This window comes from Nematostella vectensis, chromosome 7 (assembly GCF_932526225.1).
Source record: "Nematostella vectensis chromosome 7, jaNemVect1.1, whole genome shotgun sequence".
NCBI classification, from domain to species: Eukaryota; Metazoa; Cnidaria; class Anthozoa; order Actiniaria; family Edwardsiidae; genus Nematostella; species Nematostella vectensis.
In genome coordinates this window covers 17394596-17420096 of record NC_064040.1, presented here as the reverse complement: position 1 = coordinate 17420096, position 25501 = coordinate 17394596, and the positions used below count along the sequence as shown (strand labels likewise).

At 40.9% G+C, this 25501-nt stretch overlaps 1 protein-coding gene across 5 annotated transcripts; it reads right to left on the bottom strand.

Annotated features, from left to right (window-relative positions):
- LOC5509353 (leucine-rich repeat-containing protein 74B) lies at nt 1–25435 on the bottom strand. Of its 5 annotated transcripts, none has more exons than XM_048729757.1 (14): nt 25211–25435; nt 24954–25122; nt 22828–23000; nt 15317–15424; nt 14831–14974; nt 13976–14057; nt 13513–13598; nt 13260–13375; nt 12242–12320; nt 11877–11972; nt 11018–11239; nt 9344–9429; nt 8460–8575; nt 2291–2429 (listed from the first exon to the last, which is right to left on the bottom strand). In XM_048729757.1, the coding sequence occupies exons 1-13, from the start codon at nt 25286–25288 to the stop codon at nt 8506–8508; spliced, it is 1509 nt and encodes a 502-aa protein (XP_048585714.1). In that variant the 5' UTR covers nt 25289–25435; the 3' UTR covers nt 2291–2429; nt 8460–8505. The 5 variants fall into 5 exon arrangements, with proteins under 5 accessions (XP_048585716.1, XP_048585713.1, XP_048585712.1 ...); XM_048729758.1 differs by having other exon boundaries at nt 8492–8575; XM_048729755.1 differs by lacking the exon at nt 8460–8575 and having other exon boundaries at nt 2111–2429.
- Between the last annotated feature and the right edge of the window lie 66 nt (nt 25436–25501).

Below are 25501 nucleotides of genomic sequence, written 5' to 3'. Positions count from 1 at the left end.
ATAAAGTACAGGCCCACTGAGTCAGGTATGAGAACAATGGTCTTACATAAAGTACAGGCCCACTGAGTCAGGTATGAGAACAATGCATGGTCTTACATAAAGTACAGGCGCACTGGTCAGGTATGAGAATAATTGCCTTATATAAGTAGTGTTGGTCCTTTATATCTATATATAAAAATAATTGAATCGCTGGATTATATTTTTTCGGCATTTGGGCAATGCTTTACTTAGAGTACATGCGCACTTGTCAGGTATGAGAACAATGTGCTTGAGCCCTGTCTACACGACGGTAGTTAGAATTTGTTACATTAGAATTGCCACAGAAAAATTGCTCGTGTAGACGGGGCATTGAATCATGTGCGCTACATTTTCGTACAGGAACTATTAATTAATTATTATTGCTATTATTATTATTATTATTATTATTATTGCTATTATTATTGCTATTATTATTATTATTATTATTATTATTATTATTATTATTATTATTATTATTATTATTATTATTATTATTATTATTATTATTATTATTTGGATATTCCAATGTTTATATTTCATAAAAAAGCTGATATATTCTTGAGCAAAAGTTATTTACCGACATCTTTGCTATCTTCACTACCGGGCGTTTCCCTAAGGAACGCTAACCAGCCTGGGTGAAATATACCGCATTCTTTGACAGACTTCTGACAATTAAAATTACAGCTTTGGTATAACGAATAGTTTGCTTGTGTCCCTATTTATATAGTCACCATAGGGCAGTCGTCACAATTGTTACAAAAGAGAAATAAAAATATGTCAAAGTAAATCTTCGAATGCATCTGTGGTATCGGCTTTGCGTGATACACAAACCAATGCTTTGCATGACTTCGCTTGGCGCTAAAACCGCCTCTAGCCATCGCGCGGGTTGAACGTACTTGTCCACGCGTACACAAGACGCGTATCAAACTACAACATTGTCACTGAGCACGACTTTGCGTGACACTCGAACCTACATTGGCCCTCGCGCGGGTTACACGCTTGCACGCACTTGTCCACGCGTGATGTGCATCTCATGCGACAGCCCCCACGTGGACACAGCTGAGTACAATTACGCGCCCGGCACTCCATGAAGCAATCAGCGCCTCGACAGTCTTGCACACACAGGTCGGACTTACAGAGCATGAGCTGACAGCGCCCGTCTTCGCATACCTGGTTACACTTGTTCAACGAGTAGCACTTCATACTGCGGCACGAGCCCTCATAGCACAGCTGATCGCACGAATGGAACAACGCGGAAAACCGTCTGCAGATACAACTCCTCTTGGTATGGCAGTTTTGACTACACCCCCCTGATATGACCTCGCAACGCACGCGCGTCGGTAGAGCAACGATCCGAGGTTTAATGTTAGAAGTCACGCAACCTCCCGATGGGCAATGGGGATAGCATAGCTTCGCCTGACAGATCAAGTTGCAATCGCCGCCAGGGCAGAACTGGTGGCATTTATCCACGGTAGGTGAACAACGCATGGTAGTACGACCACCACGCGCGATCTGGAAACATGTCTTCGAGTCGCAGTCCATCTCACATTCGCCAGCCACGCATTCCTGCACGCAGTACTCAGTCGTGCAGGAGTATCGCATGCAGTTCCCGCCGGTGCAGACCTGGTTACACAGTAGGGGGGCCTTACATACATAGGAACAGTACCCCCCTGCGCAGACCTGTAAGGATCGATCGTACTGGCCGTACAAGTTCGCCAATTTACAGCGACCCTCAGTGCAGTTCTGAATACACGTCTCGGAGTCATCGGGCTTGTTGCATTGGCGCATTGGCCGGTAAGGGCTCGTAGGGACGACCCTGATTCCTGATTCCTTGTACACGCAATCACTATCACTGCACGTGCTTACGCATTCGCGCGCTTCACAGATCATCGCGCACTTCCCGGCCAAGCACTTCTGCTCGCATCTCCCGACGCCGCGTCCGCATCGCATGGTACATCTTCCCGTAATACACACCTGTACGCACACCTTAGAGGCCGCCGGACACGTGACGTCACAGCCGGATGATTGACAGGTCTGGTGACATTCCTCCCCATAACACTCCATCTTACATCCGGCGCGGATACAGGTCTGATTGCACATGCGCGAGCTGCACACCGCTGACACACATCGGCCCGCTATGCACGTCTGGTTGCATTCTTGCTTCACAGCGCACTGCAGGTTGCACTTGGCGCTGTTGCAGATCTGCCCACACGTGTCGTATTTAGTGACGTCACACGTGACGTCATAGTGACCCATGTGACGGTACTGGTGGCACGTGGCTCGAGCGTGCACGTTGCAGTGTATGGGCTGATCGGTTGAGTCGTCCGCTCGCGTCGGGATGATGGAAGTGCAAGGGGTGAGTGCTATGAGCACTAGTGCCGCGAGGACGCATGGCATGGCGTGGAGCAACTCTGCCAGGAGAAGTACAACCCTGGTTATTTACGATGGCAACGTATATACATATCACATATATGATGACAAATATAAAAATATTACATGTACGATGACAACGTATATAAATATCACATGTATGATGACAGCGTATATAAATATCACATAAATGATGACAACGTAAATAAATATCACATTTACAATGAAAACGCATATAAGTATTACACGATGCATATAAATGAAAATGTTTTATGATCGTAATTAAGTTGGCCTTACATTGGTCAAGCGATGATAAGCCGAGAGATGAAACCGTTGTGAGGAGATGTCACGCAAACATTTATCTGCTGAGCGCGTAACTTAGATATTTATTAATTCCCTTGAGAACGGTAGCAATACTGTGACAGTAGAAGACACACTACAGTGCGCAAAGCGGGCATGCCCCTAAGGGCTGTAGCGATGGTGTGATAAGAATAGCTAGCCGTGGCTTGAAGTGCTTACAATAAAACAGGCATTATCCAGTGCTTCAGTAACGCCATAACTGCGTGACAATTACAGTTACACATTAAAGTGTTCACATCTCCGCTATGTCGACAAAGACGTAAGAAAGTTACGTATACTTTTCTGCATTTTGCGCATTCGCGTGACGTCGTCTTCCTGAATGGTTCAAGTGATAACCGTTGATATCTAATTGTTCCGAACTTGATCGGAATACTTCAAGATTACAACTCACCCTTTCGTCCCCCGTACTTCGTTATCATAAACTTTATCATTAGCTCAAGAAGAAATGATTTCAACTTGGGACTTTGCGTTCGAATGACCCTTTATCGATGTGATGTAGTTAGGCTATCGTCACCGTGAACTTCTAATCCTTGGCGTGCAAGTATGCTAATGTCATTCATCTCCGTAATGATATGATATGAGAGGATAAGCTGGTCGAAAGAAGCCTTGGGAAAAATAGGGCAACTTGAATAGAAGCCAATATGGATTGCAAAACCCGTAGAAAGATATCGATTCATGTATGTATTAAACTCTCTCTAACACTTGAGGACCCCCGTGAACTACATTTGCATCTAAATCGCCGGGCAATTATTTTCCAGACAGATAGCAAAAAAACAGATAAGAGTCGAGTGTAGTTGATAAGAATGGTCTCTGTTGTACATGTCATGCCTGGTTAAAAAGTAATCGAAGCGCACAGGAGGCATCACTATATGGATTCTAGCGTCTATGTGTGCGGAAATTCAATATTAAATCACCTGTCATCGGCACGCCAATCAATCAAGAATTAGTAGGACATAATATCGGAAGACGAGTTACAAACAAAGTTATTAATCCAAATCGAAAAGAAAGAAATTAGAAAGTATGGTACATCCCCGTCAGATATCAAATGGTCGATTCCATACCCTCCCCGTCAGACATCAAATGGTCGATTTCATACCCTCCCCGTCAGACATCAAATGGTCGATTCCATACCCTCCCCGTCAGACATCAAATGGTCGATTCAATACCCTCCCCGTCAGACATCAAATGGTCGGTCCAAAACTTGGTTTACTTGCGCTGCCTAGGCAGAGGTGATTTTATCGGTTAAGCTATGAAATTATTTCTATAATTTTATAATTATTTCTTTGCTTGGCCTTCATCTCTGTCAGCAAATTGATCGTGACCTTACCGCTAGCGACATTCTAATGGCTAAAACAATTTGTAGGTAAATTTTTTGCGTTTTCAACTTGACAATAGTAATGTCTGGCAGCTGTCCCAGCGCACCAAAAAATGACATGGTAAGAAAAATAGATAAAATGAAGTGAGAAATCTGGCCAGTATGTCAAATTGTCGCTAGTTCATCGTCCACCACAAAAAAGACCTCTAGACGTACAAACAAAATTACCAGACAAAATAGCAATGACTTGCAGAGTCATTGAAATAACGAACTTTAACACAGCTTTTAAAGCCATCTAAATGTTGGCACTAGAAAAAAAAGTGTTTCCAATAGACAATGACGCATTTATGGGGGGCAAACGTCTTTCAGCTTGTACATATCAAAATAAAAGACCCACGATTAAGAGCTAGCGCTTCAGAAAGGTTCCATGTGGTATCAGCCATGAGACACAGGTCAATTCGAACACAAACAACCTATGCATCCAAATCGGAGTTATGTTGGCATACCTAGGGAAGCCATTGCATTTGTGTGGCTTCACTTAGCTCCGCCGCGCTCGCTCTGGCTTATCCATGACTGTTCTGCCGTGCTTGCTCTGTTCCCTTTTAACCACCCGTAAAATCGCCCATAATTGTAGGCAAACCGTTGTTTGTGGCAACGCTACGCAGTCGCTGAATTGCAGAGTTCTATGAGGTCAGCGAAGAGCCGTGAAATAGAACCTGCCCACACAAACTTGGATAGTGGACGTGAGTAAAATACGCCTGCACATTGCTGTCAGCACTTAGGGGCTTACTGAATGGAGTAGGAAGGGACATTGGGGTTATACACGATAAACCCTCCTGAGAGACCAATCAGAAGCGCATGTTTCATAACAATCAGGGCCACAAAGCACGATACTCGAAGTGAGTGGCTTGTAATAGTGAGTCAGTCTTTGGAAAGAGAGGCTGGTGAAATTATGTTATAAAACGTAAAGCGCAGCGAATCAAAGAGACCTTGCTTTTAAAGCGGGATCTGCATTCTCAAATAGTAGCAAGGATGCTAGATGAAAATAGGCCAAGTTAAGGGATTGATAATAACCCTTTATAAAGGGCGTATGTCTCGTGGAAATAAGCCAAGACAAGGAATTGATAATAGCCCGTCTATACAGAAGCTATATGCTAGATGGAAATAGGCCAAGTTAACAGATAATAAGCCTGAAGAGTAGTTAGGCTGGGTGGAAATGGAGGTTAGTCTGGTCGAGTAGTGTTAAAAAACACAATGCTTTGTCTGGCATGTTGCAGTGGCGAGTCCAGAGAGTCCGCCAATGGCCCCCCCGTCATCCCTTCTTTCCTGGAAGTTTAAAGAAATACGCATAGTCTACCCCCAGATTGTTCTGCATACAATCATTCATACAATCATTCATACAATCATTTATACACTCATTCATACAATCATTCATACACTCATTCATACACTCATTCACACTATCATTCATACAATCATTCATACAATCATTCATACAATCATTCATACACTCATTCATACAATCATTCATACACTTATTCATACAATCATTCACACAATCATTCATACAATCATTCACACACTCATTTATACAATCATTCACAACTCATTTATACAATCATTCACACAATCATTCATACAATCATTCACACACTCATTTATACAATTATTCACACACTCATTTATACAATCATTCATACAATCATTCATATGATCATTCATACAATCATTCATATGATCATTCATACAATCATTTATACAATCATTCATACACTCATTCATACAATCATTCATACACTCATTAATACAAGCATTCATACACTCATTCTACAATCTTTCATACAATCATTCATACAATCCTTCACACTCATTTATACAATTATTCACACACTCATTCATACAATTATTCATACAATCATTCGACATATGATCATTCGTACAATAATTCATACACGCATTCATACACTCATTCATACAATCATTCATACAATCAATCATATGATTATTCATACAATCATTCATACAATCATTCATATGATCATTCATACAATCGTTCATACACTCATTCATACAATCATTCATACACTCATTCATACACTCATTCACACTATCATTCATACAATCATTCATACAATCATTCATACAATCATTCATACACTCATTCACACTATCATTCATACAATCATTCATACAATCATTCATACAATCATTCATACACTCATTCACACTATCATTCATACAATCATTCATACAATCATTCATACAATCATTCATACAATCATTCTTTTACAAAATGGCACAGGGGTAATACTAATACCATAATACCAACTTACACAGGGGTAATACCAATACCATAATACCAACTTACACAGGGGTAATACCAATACCATAATACCAACTTACACAGGGGTAATACCAATACCATAATACCAACTTACACAGAGGTAATACCAATACCATAATACCAACTTACACAGGGGTAATACCAATACCATAATACCAACTTACACAGGGGTAATACCAATACCATAATACCAACTTACACAGGGGTAATACTAATACCATAATACCAACTTACACAGGGGTAATACCAATACCATAATACCAACTTACACAGGGGTAATACCAATACCATAATACCAACTTACACAGGGGTAATACCAATACCATAATACCAACTTACACAGGGGTAATACCAATACCATAATACCAACTTACACAGGGGTAATACCAATACCATAATACCAACTTACACAGGGGTAATACCAATACCATAATACCAACTAACACAGGGGTAATACCAATACCATAATACCAACTTACACAGGGGTAATATTTATACCATAATACCAACTTACACAGGGGTAATACTAATACCATAATACCAGGTTACACAGGGGTAATATCAATACCATAATACCAACTTACACAGGGGTAATACCAATACCATAATACCAGCTTACACAGGGGTAATACCAATACCATAATACCAACTTACACAGGGGTAATACCAATACCATAATACCAACTAACACAGGGGTAATACCAATACCATAATACCAACTTACACAGGGGTAATACCAATACCATAATACCAACTTACACAGGGGTAATACCAATACCATAATACCAACTTACACAGGGGTAATACCAATACCATAATACCAGCTTACACAGGGGTAATACCAATACCATAATACCAACTTACACAGGGGTAATACCAATACCATAATACCAGCTTACACAGGGGTAATACCAATACCATAATACCAACTTACACAGGGGTAATACCAATACCATAATACCAACTAACACAGGGGTAATACCAATACCATAATACCAGCTTACACAGGGGTAATACCAATACCATAATACCAACTTACACAGGGGTAATACCAATACCATAATACCAGCTTACACAGGGGTAATACCAATACCATAATACCAACTTACACAGGGGTAATACCAATACCATAATACCAACTTACACAGGGGTAATACCAATACCATAATACCAACTTACACAGGGGTAATACTAATACCATAATACCAACTTACACAGGGGTAATACCAATACCATAATACCAACTTACACAGGGGTTATGCCAATACCATAATACCAACTTACACAGGGGTTATGCCAATACCATAATACCAACTTACACAGGGGTTATACCAATACCATAATACCAACTTACACAGGGGTAATACCAATACCATAATAGCAGCTTACACAGGGGTTATGCCAATACCATAATAGCAGCTTACACAGGGGTAATACCAATACCATAATACCAACTTACACAGGGGTAATACCAATACCATAATACCAACTTACACAGGGGTTATGCCAATACCATAATACCAGCTTACACAGGGGTTATGCCAATACCATAATACCAACTTACACAGGGGTAATACCAATACCATAATACCAACTTACACAGGGGTTATGCCAATACCATAATACCAACTTACACAGGGGTTATGCCAATACCATAATACCAACTTACACAGGGGTAATACCAATACCATAATACCAACTTACACAGGGGTAATACCAATACCATAATACCAACTTACACAGGGGTAATACCAATACCATAATACCAGCTTACACAGGGGTAATACCAATACCATAATAGCAGGGGTAGTACCAAAATTTGAGGCAACAGATACAAAAGGAAACAAAGTCAGCCTGAGCGAAAATAGCGCCCCCCCCCCCCCCCCCCATTGTCCTGCTGTATTGCAACTTAAATTGTTTCAAATAATCAAAAAATGGACAAAGAAAACTGAAGTCGGGTGTCGAGTCAAAATATATTCTTACAAAGAATTTTAATTAGATAACTTCATGCAGATATAATGATAACCTCGACAGTTAGGCAGTAACCATTACCGTCTATTCTCTCCCTGGGCCGTAAGCATTACCGTATTTCTATCGCCTATTCTCCCTGTTCTTCCTGGGTCTGTTCCAAGCCGAAGGCTGGTGTTTGCAAGCCTAACCTATTATCCCTATAGAAGTATTAACAAAGACTGTTGTCAGCTATTTCACTATTTTCGCCTGAAGTACTTTATCACACTTACGACCAAAGGACGTGGTGCGTTTCCAGCAGCCTGACACCAAGCGTAAACCAACCTTTGACAGCCTGACACCAAGCGTAAACCAGCCTTCGGCAGCCTGACACCAAGCGTAAACCAGCCTTCGGCAGCCTGACAACAAGTGTAAACCAGACCTTGACAGCCTGACACCAAGCGTAAACCAGCCTTCGGCAGCCTGACACCAAGCGTAAACCAGCCTTCGGCAGCCTGACAACAAGTGTAAACCAGACCTTGACAGCCTGACACCAAGCGTAAACCAACCTTCGGCAGCCTGACACCAAACATAAACCAGCCTTCAGCAGCCTGACACCAAGTGTAAACCAGACCTTAACAGCCTGACACCAATTGTAAAACAGACCTTGACAGCCTGACACCAAGCGTAAACCAACCTTCGGCAGCCTGACACCAAGCATAAACCAGCCTTCGGCAGCCTGACACCAAGTGTAAACCAGACCTTAACAGCCTGACACCTAGTGTAAACCAACCTTCGGCAGCCTGACACCAAGTATAAACCAGACCTTGACAACCTGACACCAGGTGTAAACCAGACCTTGACAGCCTGACACCAAGTGTGAATCAGCCGTCGAGATCGAGATCGCTCATACTTAATTACACGACGAACAATCTCCATAAACCTCCATACCTGATAGTCTCAAAATGTTTTGTTTACAGTGTACTCACATGTAGGACACCAGGTTTTCTTTCTTCGGGTCAAGTTGTTTTAAAAGTCGTGCCGTCTCTTCGATATCAAATTGAAGACCTGATTTCTGGGAGAAATAATTATTGTAAATGGGTGCAGCGATCACAAGGATCTATTCGCACGCTAGAAGAGAAGGATAGCAATGTGCGCTAGAAGAGAAGGATAGCAGTGCGAGCTAGAGAAGAAGGATAGCGTGCGAGCTAGAATGGAAGGATAACAGTGCGAGCTAGAAGAGAAGGATAGCAGTGCGAGCTATAGAAGAAGAATAGCAGTGCGCGCTAGAGAAGAAGGATAACAGTGCGCGCTAGTAGAGAAGGATAGCAGTACCTGCTAGAAGAGAAGGATAGCAGTGCGAGCTAGAATGGAAGGATAGCAGTGCGAGCTAGTAGAGGAGGATAGCAGTGCGCGCTAGTAGAGAAGGGTAGCAGTGCGCGCTGGAGGAGAAGGATAACAGTGCGCGCTAGTAGAGAAGGATAGCAGTACCTGCTAGAAGAGAAGGATAGCAGTGCGAGCTAGAATGGAAGGATAGCAGTGCGCGCTAGTAGAGAAGGATAGCAGTGCGCGCTAGTAGAGGAGGATAGCAGTGCGCGCTAGTAGAGAAGGGTAGCAGTGCGCGCTGGAGGAGAAGGATAGCAGTGCGCGCTAGTAGAGAAGGGTAGCAGTGCGCGCTGGAGGAGAAGGATAGCAGTGCGCGCTAGTAGAGGAGGATAACAGTGCGCGATAGTAGAGAAGGATAGCAGTGCGCGCTAGTAGAGAAGGATAGCAGTGCGCGCTAGTAGAGGAGGATAGCAGTGCGCGCTAGTAGAGGAGGATAGCAGTGCGCGCTAGTAGAGGAGGATAGCAGTGCGCGCTAGTAGAGAAGAATAGCAGTGCGCGCTAGTAGAGAAGGATAGCAGTGCGCGCTAGTAGAGAAGGATAGCAGTGCGCGCTAGTAGAGAAGGATAGCAGTGCGCGCTAGTAGAGAAGGATAGCAGTGAGCGCTAGAAGAGAAAGATAGCAGTGCGCGCTAGAAGAGGAAAGCAGTGCGCGTTAGTAGAGAAGGATAGCAGTACGCGCTGGAGGAGAAGGATAGCAGTGCGCGTTAGAAGAGAAGGATTGCAGTGCGCGCTAGTAGAGAAGGGTAGCAGTGCGCGCTAGAAGAGGATAGCAGTACGCGCTAGACGAGAAGGATTGCAGTGCGCGCTAGTAGATAAGGATAGCAGTGGGCGCTAGAAGAGAAGGATAGGAGTGCGCGCTAGTAGAGAAGGGTAGCAGTGAGCGCTAGTAGAGAAGGATAGGAGTGCGCGCTAGAAGAGAAGGATAGCAGTGCGCTAGAAGAGAAGGGTAGCAGTGCGCGCTAGTAGAGAAGGATAGCAGTACGCACTAGAAGAGAAGGATTGGAAGTGCGCGCTAGTAGAGAAGGATAGCAGTGCGAGCTAGAAGAGAAGGATTGCAGTGCGCGTTAGAAGAGAAGGATTGCAGTGCGCGCTAGGAGAAAAGGATAGCAGTGCGAGTTAGAAGAGAAGGATAGCAGTACGAGCGGCAATATTGCGTACACACAGTTTTCTTCGCTTCACCGTCATTAATATCGCAATATTCACGACCTTTAAAGGTCTCGTATCATAATGATTATAGTAATGAGGATGACGGCATGATCGATGCCCATCATTCCTTACCTTAATCCCTTTGACAAAATCCGCCCTTGTCACTTTGTAAAGTCTGTCCGTATCGTACTCCTGAAAGGCTTCCATCCACTGTTGCTGGTTAGCCTCCGCGTACCGACGTACCGCCCTTGAGGGGTCTTTTCCCCCCACCCCTGGCATGGGGTAGATCGCGAAATTTTTGATCTTGCGGAGTTCGTTGTACAACGTGTCACACTCATGGTCCAAGTATATATCCTAGTCATGAGCTACTGTTAAAAAAGCGCTTTTCTGAAAGAGTCCTTGTTAGCCAAACCTTTGTCATTGTCTCTTTCGATATTGTTTCTTTCAATATTGTTAAAGAAATTATGTAATAAAATCTTGAAACAACCTAAAAACAAAGTCTTATTTCCCATATTCAAGATATCGCTATAGTCTGTTTTTTCTAAATAAACCGATTATGGAAGTGGAGGCTTTCTCACACTTTGTATTTTGCTTGAATGACGAGATGGCGGCTGGCCGAGACTCAAGAAAATACGAAAGTGTGAAAAGACATTTGTATCGGCTGATTTTGGAAGGATATAAAGATATTTACTATTGGAACTGGTAATTGAAGATTATTAAAGAGGGTCTAGATTTCTTTAGTTTATTTGTCTTCCAATATCGAAAACAATAACAAAAGCTTGCCCTAGGCAAACACTGTTATCTCATAACAGTTTGGTTTAAAAGAGACAGAAAACATACAACCTGATAACAACAACGGGGAAATCAGGAAATCATCAATTACACAGAATTCGAGTTTGAAGTTTGTCCCAGCATTTTAGTACAGAAGCTCAAGATTCTACTCGACAGCACTCGGCATCTTGTAATGATCTAAGAAGGATCTGAGAATTACCTGGCAATGTATATGGACAAGTGCACTGTCGCAGTAGCTTAAAATGGCCTTTAGTATAGAAACCAAGCCCTCACTGCCAATCGGGTTGGAGCCGATCTGCAAAGATAACACGTCGTTGGTAATTATTTCGTGTTTTATCTTTTTTTTAACTTTTGCCAAAGAGGCCACAACGCAAAAACGAGATTTTTGCTTGTTTGCACAAGGCCGTAGCAGGTAAGCAACAAATACGCCAGTAGGGTGCCCTCCCCCCAATATGTTCTGAATGTTTCTATATCGTGCCCCCTTTCCCTCCGGCATGTCTCATGCGCGACTTGACCTGGCCTTTGCCGCTCGTTATAAAAGATCCTGGGATCCAATTGACGTACCTTTAGAACCTCTAACGTATTGTTTCCCTCGAGGCCCTTGGCGATACATAAAGCCCCTTGAGAGGTGATTCTGTTATTGCTGAGTAAAAAAAAAATAAAGTTTAACATTAGACATAAAAACAGAGGATAAGGAAATTGGATACAACACTGGTACAATACACCACTTGGTACAATACACCACTTGGTACAATATACCACTTGGTACAATACACCACTTGGTACAATACACCACTTGGTACAATACACCACTTGGTACAATACACCACTTGGTACAATACACCACTTGGTACAATACACCACTTGGTACAATACACCACTTGGTACAATACACCACTTGGTACAATACACCACTTGATTCAATACACCACTTGGTACAATACACCACTTGGTACAATACACCACTTGATACAATATACCACTTGGTACTATACACCACCTGGTACAATACACCACTTGATACAATACACCACTTGGTACAATATACCACTTGGTACAATACACCACTTGGTACAATACACCACTTGGTACAATACACCACTTGATTCAATACACCACTTGGTACAATACACCACTTGGTACAATACACCACTTGGTACAATACACCACTTGATACAATACACCACTTGGTACAATACACCACTTGGTACAATACACCACTTGGTACAATACACCACTTGATACAATACACCACTTGGTACAATACACCACTTGGTACAATACACCACTTGATTCAATACACCACTTGGTACAATACACCACTTGGTACAATACACCACTTGGTACAATACACCACTTGGTACTAACACCACTTGGTACAATACACCACTTGGTACAATACACCACTTGATACAATACACCACTTGGTACTGTATACCACTTGGTACAATACACCACTTGGTACAATATACTTCTTGGTACAACATACCACTTCAATCAATCTAATCAGAACTTTTAGGGGGAAGGTACCCAATAAGTATTGAATTTTTAAAAAAATTAGCGTCACAGTCATTCAACTGACCTTATATCTAGTTCCATAAGTGTGTTGTTGGCACGGATCGCCTCGCCCATTGCAGCAGCGCCATCATCGGCAAAACCATTAAAGGAAAGGTCGAGAGTCTTAAGTGTGCAGTTCGCCTGATCATAAGTGGGAGGGTAGGGTCGTTAGCAAGGCATCATCAGAAAAAAACATGGTACGAGTGTAGAATTAACCTCATAATGGAGAGGGCGGAGGGGGGTCTATCAAGCCATCATCAGCAAGCAAGTGTACTTACCCTCAAACCATTAGCGACTTCGACGGCTCCTTTTCGTCTCAAGTAATTCCAACTAAGACTCAAGTATTCTAGCGAGTCATTCGATGCTAGAAAGAATAAGGCATTAATATGAATAATATTTAGTTCGCTCCAGACTAGAATAATAAAATCAGAAAAAATTGTGATAAAAAAACCCCCGGAGCTTCCAACTAAGACTCAAGTATTCTAGCGAGTCATTCGATGCTAGAAAGAATAAGGCATTAATATGAATAATATTTAGTTCGCTCCAGACTAGAATAATAAAATCAGAAAAAATTGTGATAAAAAAACCCCGGAGCTTCTAGAAAGTGAGCGTTTCTAACTCGTCTTGCTTAATTTCTCCAAGATACAATACACAGTCACAGTTGGGTGGCTCTTCCCAGTTTGTTTGAGGATAGCATAATGTATAACAACCTCCATCAGTAAGTTGATAATGTAAACTTACTTATTGAGATTCCCAGATTTTCCCCGGCGTTCTCTGAGAATCTGTTATGACTAAGATCAAGCCACAGTAACTTCTCGTTTCCCTAAAACAAGATAAAGAGTTTAAAAGTTAACATTCTACCACATATTTCCCTCTCAGTATCCTGTATAAAGGGTTCCCTGCGCATGTCACATGAGGCCTGGTGGCCATTGAAAGCCTCGTGGTACTTCATTTCACGTGACACAGGCGCCTTTAACACGAGTTTGTTACTTCAGCTGTTTCTAGTAGTAATACAACATCGTCCTCATCTGACAGGTTTAGCTTTAGTAGACTACCATGATGTCTAAACTTGTGTGACACCCGAGCTGGTATTACAAGTTACCTTGTGTGACACCCGAGCTGGTATGACAACTTACCTTGTGTGACACCCGAGCTGGTATGACAAGTTACCTTGTGTGACACCCGAGCTGGTATGACAACTTACCTTGTGTGCACCCGAGCTGGTATGACAACTTACCTTGTGTGACATCCGAGCTGGTATGACAACTCACCTTGTGTGACACCCGAGCTGGTATGACAACTCACCTTGTGTGACACCCGAGCTGGTATGACAAGTTACCTTGTGTGACACCCGAGCTGGTATGACAAGTTACCTTGTGTGACACCCGAGCTGGTATGACAAGTTACCTTGTGCGACACCCGAGCTGGTATGACAACTTACCGTGTGTGACACCCGAGCTGGTATGACAAATTACCTTGTGTGACACCCGATCGAGCTGGTATAACAACTTACCGTGTGTGACACCCGAGTTGGTATGACAACTTACCGTGTGTGACACCGCGCTTTGTGCATGTCACTTGTTTTTGATGACTTACCTTGAATGTTTCCAGCAGGGCGACAGTGTCCTTATCCGACAGGTTGTTATTGGACAGGTTCAGCTTGAGTAGACTAACATTGTACTGTAGCATATCAGAAAGGGCCTGACAGCCGCTACTACCAAGCTTATTGCACGACAAATCCTACAAATGCCAAAAGCACATTCTTTAGGCGAGATGGTGCCCCCACCCACCTCCTCCCTCGTCGTGTTTCAATCAAGCTATTGTCAGATTTTACAAATTTGACCAAAGTGCCTGAGCCTGCCCCCCACCCCTCGTGTAAGAGGAATTGGGGGGGCAAAAAAATTTCCTCACAATTTTAAATTTGCGGTACGCCATAGCGTATTTAGTCGTAAGTAGACACCAAAGATAGGCGGGAGTGAAGCCAGGATAAGGTGGAAGAGAACATTATGAGCCAGGTTGAGAATATGCGAAAGAAAACTAGCCTGGCTACTGGACGCTCCAAAGCTTATAACTTACTCCTACCAGTTCGGATATGTAGCAGTTCTCCTTAAGCATATCAGCTATGTAAACGCCGCCATCACCACCCAGCGCATTGTCATGGAGATTAAGACTTACGATTGACGTATTCAGCTGCAAAAACAAACAAGGCACAAACATTTAACGGTTTTGATAGAGAATTGATGACAACAATGACGATGACGGTGATGGGGGGTGTTAATGATGGTGATGTTGGTAGTGATGGTGGGTGATGATGAGTGATGTTGGTAGTGGTGGGTGCTGATGGTGATGTTGGTAGTGATGGTGGGTGTTGATGGTGATGTTGGTAGTGATGGTGGGTGTTGATGGTGATGTTGGTAGTGATGGTGGGTGATGATGAGTGATGTTGGTAGTGATGGTGGGTGATGATGAGTGATGTTGGTAGTGATGGTGGGTGTTGATGGTGATGTTGGTAGTGATGGTGGGTGTTGATGGTGATGTTGGTAGTGATGGTGGGTGTTGGTGGTGATGTTGGTAGTGATGGTGGGTGTTGATGGTGATGTTGGTAGTGATAGTGGGTGTTGATGGTGATGTTGGTAGTGATGGTGGGTGTTGAAGGTGGTGTTGGTAGTGATGGTGAGTGTTGATGGTGATGTTGGTAGTGATGGTGGGTGTTGATGGTGATGTTGGTAGTGATGGTGGGTGTTGATGGTGATGTTGGTAGTAATGGTGGGTGTTGATGGTGAGGTTGTTAATGATGGTGGGTTTTGATGGTGACGTTGGTAATGATGATGGGTGTTGATGGTGGTGTTGGTAGTGATGGTGAGTGTTGATAGTGATGCTGGTAGTGATGGTGGGTGTTGATGGTGATGTTGGTAGTGATGGTGGGTGAGGATGAGTGATGGTAGTGACAATGATTGTGATGATGAGAGACATTTAGATCAACACAGAATTCTAAGGCAGAACATAAAAATGGCCTACTTTCCTTAAGAATCATCTGCATAAGCACTTAACACGAAAAAGACGTTTCGCGTTAGACATGAGGCATGGTCATGTTACGCTGACAACAAATCTACTGTAGGGAATTTTCATTCAGATCCCTCCTACGTGTCCCTTCAAATTCCGGGCAGGAATCTTTGAAGAGATCTTTTTCCTCTCACGGGCGTGGGGAAGAATAATATTATTTACTAGTGGTCACCCGTGAAATACTCAAGAAAAGCAATTCTGCAATTCTGCAAAACTTTTTAAGGTATATTTCAATCCTTCAATTTATTGGGCTTCCTGGTGCTTAAACCTATTCAGACCGGGGGGAGGGGGTTTTTGAGGACCCCAGCACCTTTGATCTGTAATAATTTTTGAACTAGAAGGGCTAGAGCATTTAAATTTGATTAATTTTCCTTTTCCTGAAATTTATCTGGGATCAAATTTTGTTTATATCAAAATTTTGATATGTGACCCTGGTGACCATAGCAACCAAGTTTAATGAAAATTAGGCAAAACGTTTTAACGATACCGTAGACCCAAATGGCTTCATTTCGGGTGAAATTTTTTTATTATGCCATTCGACGACAATAGGCACACTCTCGATGTTAGCAAAAAAATACCACCAAAATCTTAAATACTCCGCCAGATATTCAAGAAAAACCTAATTCGAACGTGTGTAGCGTTATTCTCGAAGGCGTCAATAATCCCATAATCCTGTTTACTTAGCTCAAAGTCCCGCGATCAACATCCGGGGAACTAAGTTTTACGGCTTTTCCCTCTAATTAGAATACAAGCGCGTCAGTATCATTATCGACGTTTTATCCGAGATTTATCCGTATTAATATCAACTTTATAAACGTTTACTCTAAATTTTGCATAGTTGTAAACTACGCCAAGATTAAGTAAGTATCCTTGGCTTCCTTCGAAGAAGGCTAAGCGAGGAAGAAAGCCCAAAACATAGAGTTGTCTCCGCTCGCGGTCTTTTTAAGTTTTCCGCGCTCTTCTTTTCTTAAGTGCAAGCTCGCTTCGGTCTAGGCATCTTCTTTCACTTGCACGACTAGCGATATGACATTTGAGCGCCTAAGAGTTTTCCCGCTGCGTGTAGAGCGTGCAATGTGATTGGTTGCCATACGCGGCTCTATTTGCTCTTCATCTGTCATTACTGTCACGCTGCGTCTAATGTTTACACAACTTCAATCCCCGATAACTCGCAATCAAATTTCACCCCATCTTACTCTAAATATGTGAATTAAAGGTACACTTCTAACCGCCCGATTCCTACGCAACTTGGCAAGCGTCTAGTATAGATATTGTTCTGTCACACCGTGCCGGGGTTAATCAATAGCTCTTTTTGCTACGGACTTAATTAGCTCGTTGTAGCCAAAGAAGCAAAATTATTCCACGCCTAACTTTGACCCTTGATTATTAATCAACGAGGCTGTGTGACGTCAAATGTAGACAAGGGTTTTTCAGTTCAGTACATGTCGAAAGATATAAAGCAGATCCCGGGAGGTTACGCGCTTTGGGGGTGTATAAATAATTCGCATGTTTAAAACTGGTCGATTTAGCACTTCGGACCAGGCAAAAGCACTCAAAATTAAGCGCGTATAAAAAATGATTATTTTAGGAGGAAAGTACAATCATTAAGCTTTAAATTGATATGTAGTTTGTTGGCATTTGCTTTAATCCGACGCGAGCGCGAGCGATTTTGCCGGGACGATCGGGGTAATTACCGCTTGGGTCTACGGTATCCTTAAGTCGTTAAGATCAACTATTAATACGACGTGCTCAACATAAAGTTGAAAAAACACAATAAAAACTCTCTATTTCAGGGGGGAGGTTTGGTGTTTTTTTGTCAATTTCGACCTTCTCGAAATAGTGCTTGTAGAAATAGCAAAAAAACATTCATATCCACCTGAAATCATTAATAAAACTTGAAACGAAGATTAAATATTGTCAAAAAGCTTCAGATTATGCCACCCAGTTTTTATTGATTAAAATAAATAACTTTCATTCAATCCAAGATGATGTCACATAATTAGCTAAAAATCGCCTTTTTTTAAACTAACATCTTAATTTGGCAAAATCCTCTTTATATTCCTCTACTTTAAATATAAATAAGAAGAGGAAAATATTTTTGGGAAAGATATTTAAATTATTACTATAATTAAGAGTCCAGTTGCAAACTTACGCTATATTAAAGGTATCATGCCAATCAATGACGTCACAGGTGTCATATATTTTTGTCATAGAAACAGTGTCACTAATAATAAATGTCAAAAGAGCATAAGATAAAAGAGGGACACTTTGGTATTAACCGCGCGCCATGTCGATTCCGTATCTGGCTATTTTTAGTAACCACCACCCCACCACTGCGCGTGAGGATTTGCTCCTTTTATTTTGTCCTACACCCCCGCAGGTTGCGTATTGTTGTTTTGCCAACTCGATAGGAATGAAAAGAGACCATGAAAAATAACTCGGAAGAAGAAAACAAGTCTAACTTAAGTAAGCAAGATTGGCAAATATTCTCACAGAAAGCTAAATCCCTAAATAGTTTGACTGTTTTGTTTGTCTGAGCAGCGAAGTCAAGTCAACAAGAAAGAAAACACAAACGGGCGATAAAATGGATGTGATACAGCGTTTGATTCAAATCTCGACTCCAGCTTGTATTATATACTTAATAGTTATGGAAATGCCTAGAAACAAAGAAGTTCAGTAATATCTCTTTCTTTATTTTCTAACTATTAGAAAAGCCCAGATACTTCATTTTGCTGGCTTTGATCATCACAAAAATGCATTCCCTCGCTACAAGGATAGTTTTATGAAATGTATTTTCCTGGATTTCTTCCCCATTCACCGGAATATTTACAAAAATGAATATCAAATCTAATATCTAACTTACAGATTTCGTTTTGACCATTAGGAAGATAATGAATGTTGAAAAACCACGAAAAAGCAGCAAGTTATAGCGGAAGCGGTATTTGAAGCACAAGGTTTTCCGCTCTTGATTTTGAATGAAGTCTCTTTTTTTTAAACGTTTTCAAAATCTTGCAATCCTCGAAGTACTATATCCCCTTAATAAACCGCAAGTGCCTGTATCCTTGATGCTAGAATGAAATTTTTTGATGGTATTTGTGCAAATAGGGTGGGTTTTTTTCGGTTTCAAGTCACATAACAGCGGCAAACAACAAGATGTAAATCCCAAAGCGCGGGGGTAGGGTGAGTAAAAATCCTCACGCGCAGTGTTGGGTTGGTGTTTACTAAAAATAGCCAGATTCGAAATCGACATGGCGCGCGGGTAATACCAAAGTGTCCCTCTCTTATCTTATGCTCTCTTGTATATGTCTATTGCAAAATAATGAGATAACTTACTTGGATGTTCTATGCAAAGGTTTCGAAAGATAGGCTATTTTAATAACCATATGCCCTTAAATGACGCCATAATGACGTCATATTGTGTTGCTATGGCAACAACGCGGAGCTCCATAGGTATAGAAATATGGTATAACTATGCGACTTGGTTTTGTGGCCATTGCGCGGGTGCCCTGTGGTGTCACTCGCCAGCCAGCCAGCCAGTCAGCCGCGCAACTCCCAGGCCTCACTCGGCCCCGTAATGGCGGCTAAATACAAGCACGGAGCAAGGGAAAAGTTCTTGTCATGCGTTGATTATTTCTTTTTGCCTCAAATTTTGTGACTTAAGGATAAAGTCAACTAGAGGAGATCTACTAACATTCATTCACGCCAAGATTTATGTAAGGATATGTCTGGTTTTTGCTAGTAAATTTAAGTAAGTAATAGTTCACATATGATATGTTATTGGGCTTTTTGTTGTCCTTTTTGTTTGCTTTGAGAATGAGCATAACACCTTTTGTTTTGACATTCTTTGTTCTATCTTTATTCTTGATTCTGTTGAAATATTTCATAACGGCTAACCAATATCGTGTTGCATTTGTCATATACTGGTAAAGAAGACCGTTCTTGTCTTTATATCCTGTGCTCTTAGTCCTAAGAAGATACATATCTTTAGAAGATACAGCAACTTTTTCAACTTACAAGAGGATAAAAACAAAACAAAATTCAACTCCTATTGCCAATATGTATTGTTATTGTCTGCATCTTACATCTCATGTGTTTATTCTTTTTTTTTTCAAATATTTTGTCAGATTATAAATGTCTTAATGAAAAGATTGTTTTGAAAGAAATGTCACTCTTTTATGAACCAGGGACTACCTGAGGGCCAAGATGAATGCTAAAGACTGGAAGACATGAGAATTGAAAACCATGTCTTGAAAGTCATGTCTGAAAAACAGTAGGGAGTTCTTATTCACTAGTCATTTGATACCCCCACACACATGGTCCCAGGAAAGGGTGGGGGATTAGACTTTAATAAAAGCCTGTTTCCAAGTTAAGAGTCAAAAACAGTCAATACCACCACCCCTCTTGATATATTCTGGTTAAAAAGTAATCTAAAACCCCACATTAACCCCTGACTTCCCCAGGACCATAAGGGAGGGGGCTCAAATTACTAGGGCATTACTATTTGATTCAGCAGTACACACTCAATAGGTTTTTTTAGAACAAGATACTTATATTATATAAAACTAAAAACATAATTTTGGTTTTTAAATAATAAATCTGTAACGAAAACAGATTTCTATTAACCTAAAGATAATGGGAATGGGGATATTTTAGGAAAGTACTGAATATAATTATCACATTATTGTTATTATATTTTCTTTTCAAACATTTAAAGAAGAGTCATATTTCTTCCTTTTCCTTCTCCCTGTTGACTATTTTTATGCAATTGATGCTCTTTGCTATTTCCCCTCTACACCAAAAATAAATTAATAAACAGATTTGATTTTTAAATTAGAAATTTTCATTTAGTACTTTCACTTATATCTTCTTTTTAGGATTTCCTTTCCAAGTCTCTTTTCCATTACATTTATTTTAAAGGTTTAGATTTATTTCATTGGAATGGTTGGATCCAGGGTTTCTAAAAACACCAAAATATAATGCATTACTGGATGTATATTTGTAGATATTAATTTCCATGGGGATGGAAAATCACCACTTAAAATGGTACATTAAAACTTCAGTATTGCATCTTATCTAAAATTGTGTCTGACACTATATTCTATCTTTGAAATCCTGTTTTATCCATTACTTGTTCTTCGCAAGGACAAAGCTTGTCAGAATGTAGCTTTACAAATGTACATTAATGGAACTTTTATGAAGGGAAGGGTTTTTTAGGGCAAGATACTTAAACTTTATAACACTAGCAACAACCTTGTTCTTTTTCAATAATAGAATTCTGTTCACATAGCTTGGATAGCATAGACATGGCCTCTTTAGAGGCCTGTGGTGATGAAAGGGTTAAGATAATGGGAAAGGGGAAATGTCAAGAAATGCTCAATTAAATTATTTTCATTACTGTTATATTTTTTTCAACAAACCTTTCAAGTTGAGTTAATTCCCTTTATATCCCCTCCCCCGTCGACTATTTTTTAATCAATTGATATTCTTTGCTTCCTCTCTACCCCAAACATAGATCAATGAAAGGGTTTGTTTTGAAATTAGAAGTTAGCATTTTAGCACTGTCAGTGATTCCTTAGATGTTTTTTAGGATTTGCTTCCAAAATCAATCTGATTTTTCTTCATTGCATTCATTTTGGAGTAGGCCACCAACAACAAGGCCACTATATGGTAAATGGTGGGTTCACCAAATATGTAATGCATGAAAGGAGATATATTTTTGGATTTTAATTCCAGACATTTTTCTGAATATTCGGTCCAATGAAGGAGAGAATCGCCACTAAATCAATACATAAAAATTACAGTATGGCATCTAAACAGTCTAAATATATTATTTCAAATCTTTGGAATGCTGTTACATCCATGACCTATTCTGCACAAGGGCAAAAATTGTCGGAGTATTGTTTTGATTAAAAAAAAAATATTTATAATGGAACTTCTATGATGGGACATAAGAATTTGCCATTAGACTCTTGACAACTTTGACAGCCATATTCACACCAGGAATTGTGTTTGTTAACTTTGATGTACTGCATAATTTAAATTTTTGAATAAGGCCTGGATCCATTGGTACAATAAATAAATCTCAGAGCAGGATCCTAGATCTCCCAAAAATACCTCAATCAGTCAACAGCGCTTTTAGGCAGTGCCTTAATCTATGTTGCTATGGCAACACAATATATCATTTAGTTTCTCTTTCTCAGATAATGATTCTTTAAAAATTTGGTCATAATAGCTCCAATGCTTCAAAAGTTACGGATGGGGGACCGAAAGTTTGCCGTACGGCTTTATTTTTAGCATGTTTTCTTCCGGCGGTTTACAGAGGTCCGCATTCAATGAAGTCTAGTTGTGAATAACAAAGACTTGCGCGAGAGCTTGCGAAGAAAAAGGGCGGAGCTATCCCTTTTATAGCGCGCGCTCGTGTTTTAGGGGTTTGCGATGGATAGGCTACTATCTATACTATATAAATTACAGGAATAAGCGCCGCGGTGCTTATCTTATGTCCCATGCTTATTCGGGCAACTACGGTATAGTACCACGAGTGCTATGGCCATGGCCTTGGCTCCTTTTGCTCCCAGTCCTCGATGCTTCATGTCGACGCGGGGGTCCTGTATGTGACGGAGGAAGTAGGAGACTGGGGTGACCTCGAGCGTCTTGCACGCCTGTAGGTACACCTTGCGGCCGGTGGGGTCATACTCTTCCGCCTTTTCTGAAAAGCACACGCAAATGTGGCAAACTTGAACACCCTTATTATTATCACGCTAAAATATAACGCTGCTATTTCAAACTAATATTTTACGGTTTTGAAAAGATACATCCGCCTGCTCCCCCAGAGGGAATTTTCCTCATCATATTTTTGTCAAATTACAGTGTTTGTATTTTAAAAAACTAGGTTTCTTTGGGTGTTTCCTGGAATCACTTTGCCTACCATATAGGTACTTTATTTCGCGAGCAATTAATTTCCTGAAAACGATTGCATGTCTCGCGACTTTTATTTCGCGATTTTGGTGCAAAATTAACTCGAGGCAATTAATTTCGCGAAAATGCTAAGTGCACAACGTTCCTCGAGGATGTATTTAAACACCACAAAAAGAAACACCACAAAACTGTAGAAAAAGAATTTTGTGCTTGTCTTGTGAAGCATATAATAAATAAATAAATAAATATAAAAAAAATTGGAGTAGCTAATCGCCTTCATCGCCTAGATGCTAAATTACGGGGGCTGCCTCTTCAAGTTGTTTCTCTTGAATTTCATGTTAAGACTTTCGAGCATGTCGAGCTTTTAAAATATCAGTGCGTTTTTAAATTACAAATTTCAATTTGTTTAAAAGTCTAAATTGCCAGGCGTGCTTTTGTCTATTTCCACCGTGCCAAAGGTGCATTCGGAACAAAACATGAAGAACGGCGTGTAAACTAGGGTTCCACTAACTTTTGTGCCGTAGTCAGAAATTGGTGGAAATCGGTGACGTCAAGCATACAATTTGCACAGGATAACTAGACTACCCACCTAAATCGACTAAGCATAGTACTTAAGCTTATATAATTTTCATAGCAAAGCAAGCATCGACAGTACGCACGCTATGATTGACTGCTGAGCCCTGGCAATAACTTTTTTTCTGGACAGGAGACTGTCAGAACGAGCGAAAACAAAAACATTGAACACAACGATATCTTTTCACAGTGAAAGCGAAAGCGAATTCTACTACCCAGAGGAAGAATTTGCCGGCGAAAATCAAAACAACAAGAACAACAACAATAGTGAAATGTTTTATAACGAAGAGGAGACGCCTAACAGCCAGGAGGAACTATAACAATTTATACAAGGGCAGAAGAGTAGGAACACCATTCGGAAGACGTCAAGCGATTCGAATACTTTTTACCGTTTCCTTTCTCAGATAAACAAGGAAAACGTAGATTTGAAAGAAATGTCAGAAGTCGACCGCGTACTTTCCAAGTTTTTTTTAAAGATGTAAGGAAGTTAAACGGGGACGAATACGAGCCTGGCACACTCACGGATTTCAGCGTAGCATTCAAAGGTTCCTGCCAGAGTCGAACTCCTCTTTCACCGATGAGGATTAACTTTGCATAAAAACTTTGAATAACAAGTTATTCTGACTTTACACGTGTTTACGCTCACGCAAAAACACCAGAATCACTTTCTCACCAGGAAATTCTTCGCAAAAGTTCTTGACATTATGTTAATTTCAAATACTTCAATAAACTCTTTTTAGGATGTCTTTTCGAAACAGTTGAGATTGCCTAAAAGAAATAAAGAAAAAGTCTAGAACAGTTTCGTGTTTGTCGTGTGGCATTTGAATGAGCACTCATAGCACTTTCACCAAAAGTTGCGTGCGCAAGCGAAAGTTTTTCCAATTTCCGTTTTGAGTTTTTATTCGCTTTTTGTCTAAGATAAATGCCATGTAATAAATAACCTATTAACCTCTTCCGTTCGGTCATTACCGGAAAATCTCAAACCTCGGTCTTTTGTACGCTCGGTCCGCAACGTACCACCCCGCTCAAAATCCTGGCTACGGGACTGATTTGTATAATAAATAGACTGCATTTGGTACTATTTGTATAAGATTATTTATTTGAATAAGTATTTTAGGGTAATGATAGATGTGGCCGTGTTTATAACAAACACAAATTCACGCAAACAAACCTTCCGTTTCGAGATCGGTGTCCCATTCATCACCACTGCCGTCGGAGCAGAAACCTGCTTCTTGCTTGTCTTCGTAGATAACGCCGTGTTTAGATATAAAGTCGCCAATAGGCTGGTCAGTGGTTCCTCCAGAGGCCGTGTTTCTATCGTTACCACCCAAATCCTCCGCCTAAGTTCAAATATAAGTAAAACACGAAACATGTCATATGAAGATGATCATGATCATATGAAGATGATCACTCGAAAACCAAGCTTGCCTTTCCCGTCGCAAATGTTATCTCCATTTCATCTTCTCTCTTTTCTTCCATAGATGGCGTAATTGCAGTATCAGACATAACGCCGTATCTGTTTTTATTTTAGACAAATTTCTTCAATTGCTGTCCACTTGAATCAACGCCAGTGGGATGAATCAGAAAGAAGTAAAAATCCCCTGTTGCCATGGTTATCTGTGAGCTTCTTTGTGACACGCTAAAAGCGCGCACTAATTGCTGATTGGCTAGACTCAGACTATACACTCAACTGGGTTTCTAATCATCGCAAGGATTTGT

What these genes read in the sequence shown, in the direction of transcription:
- LOC5509353 (XM_048729755.1), bottom strand. Translation starts at nt 25,288, where the DNA reads ATGTCTGATACTGCAATTACGCCATCTATGGAAGAAAAGAGAGAAGAT. An exon ending in AAATCTGGGAATCTCAATAA is followed by an intron (nt 13,599 to 13,975) that starts GTAAGTTTACAT and finishes TATTCTTTCTAG; the next exon opens with CATCGAATGACTCGCTAGAA. An exon ending in ATTTTGTCAAAGGGATTAAG is followed by an intron (nt 9,430 to 11,017) that starts GTAAGGAATGAT and finishes TATTTCTCCCAG; the next exon opens with AAATCAGGTCTTCAATTTGA.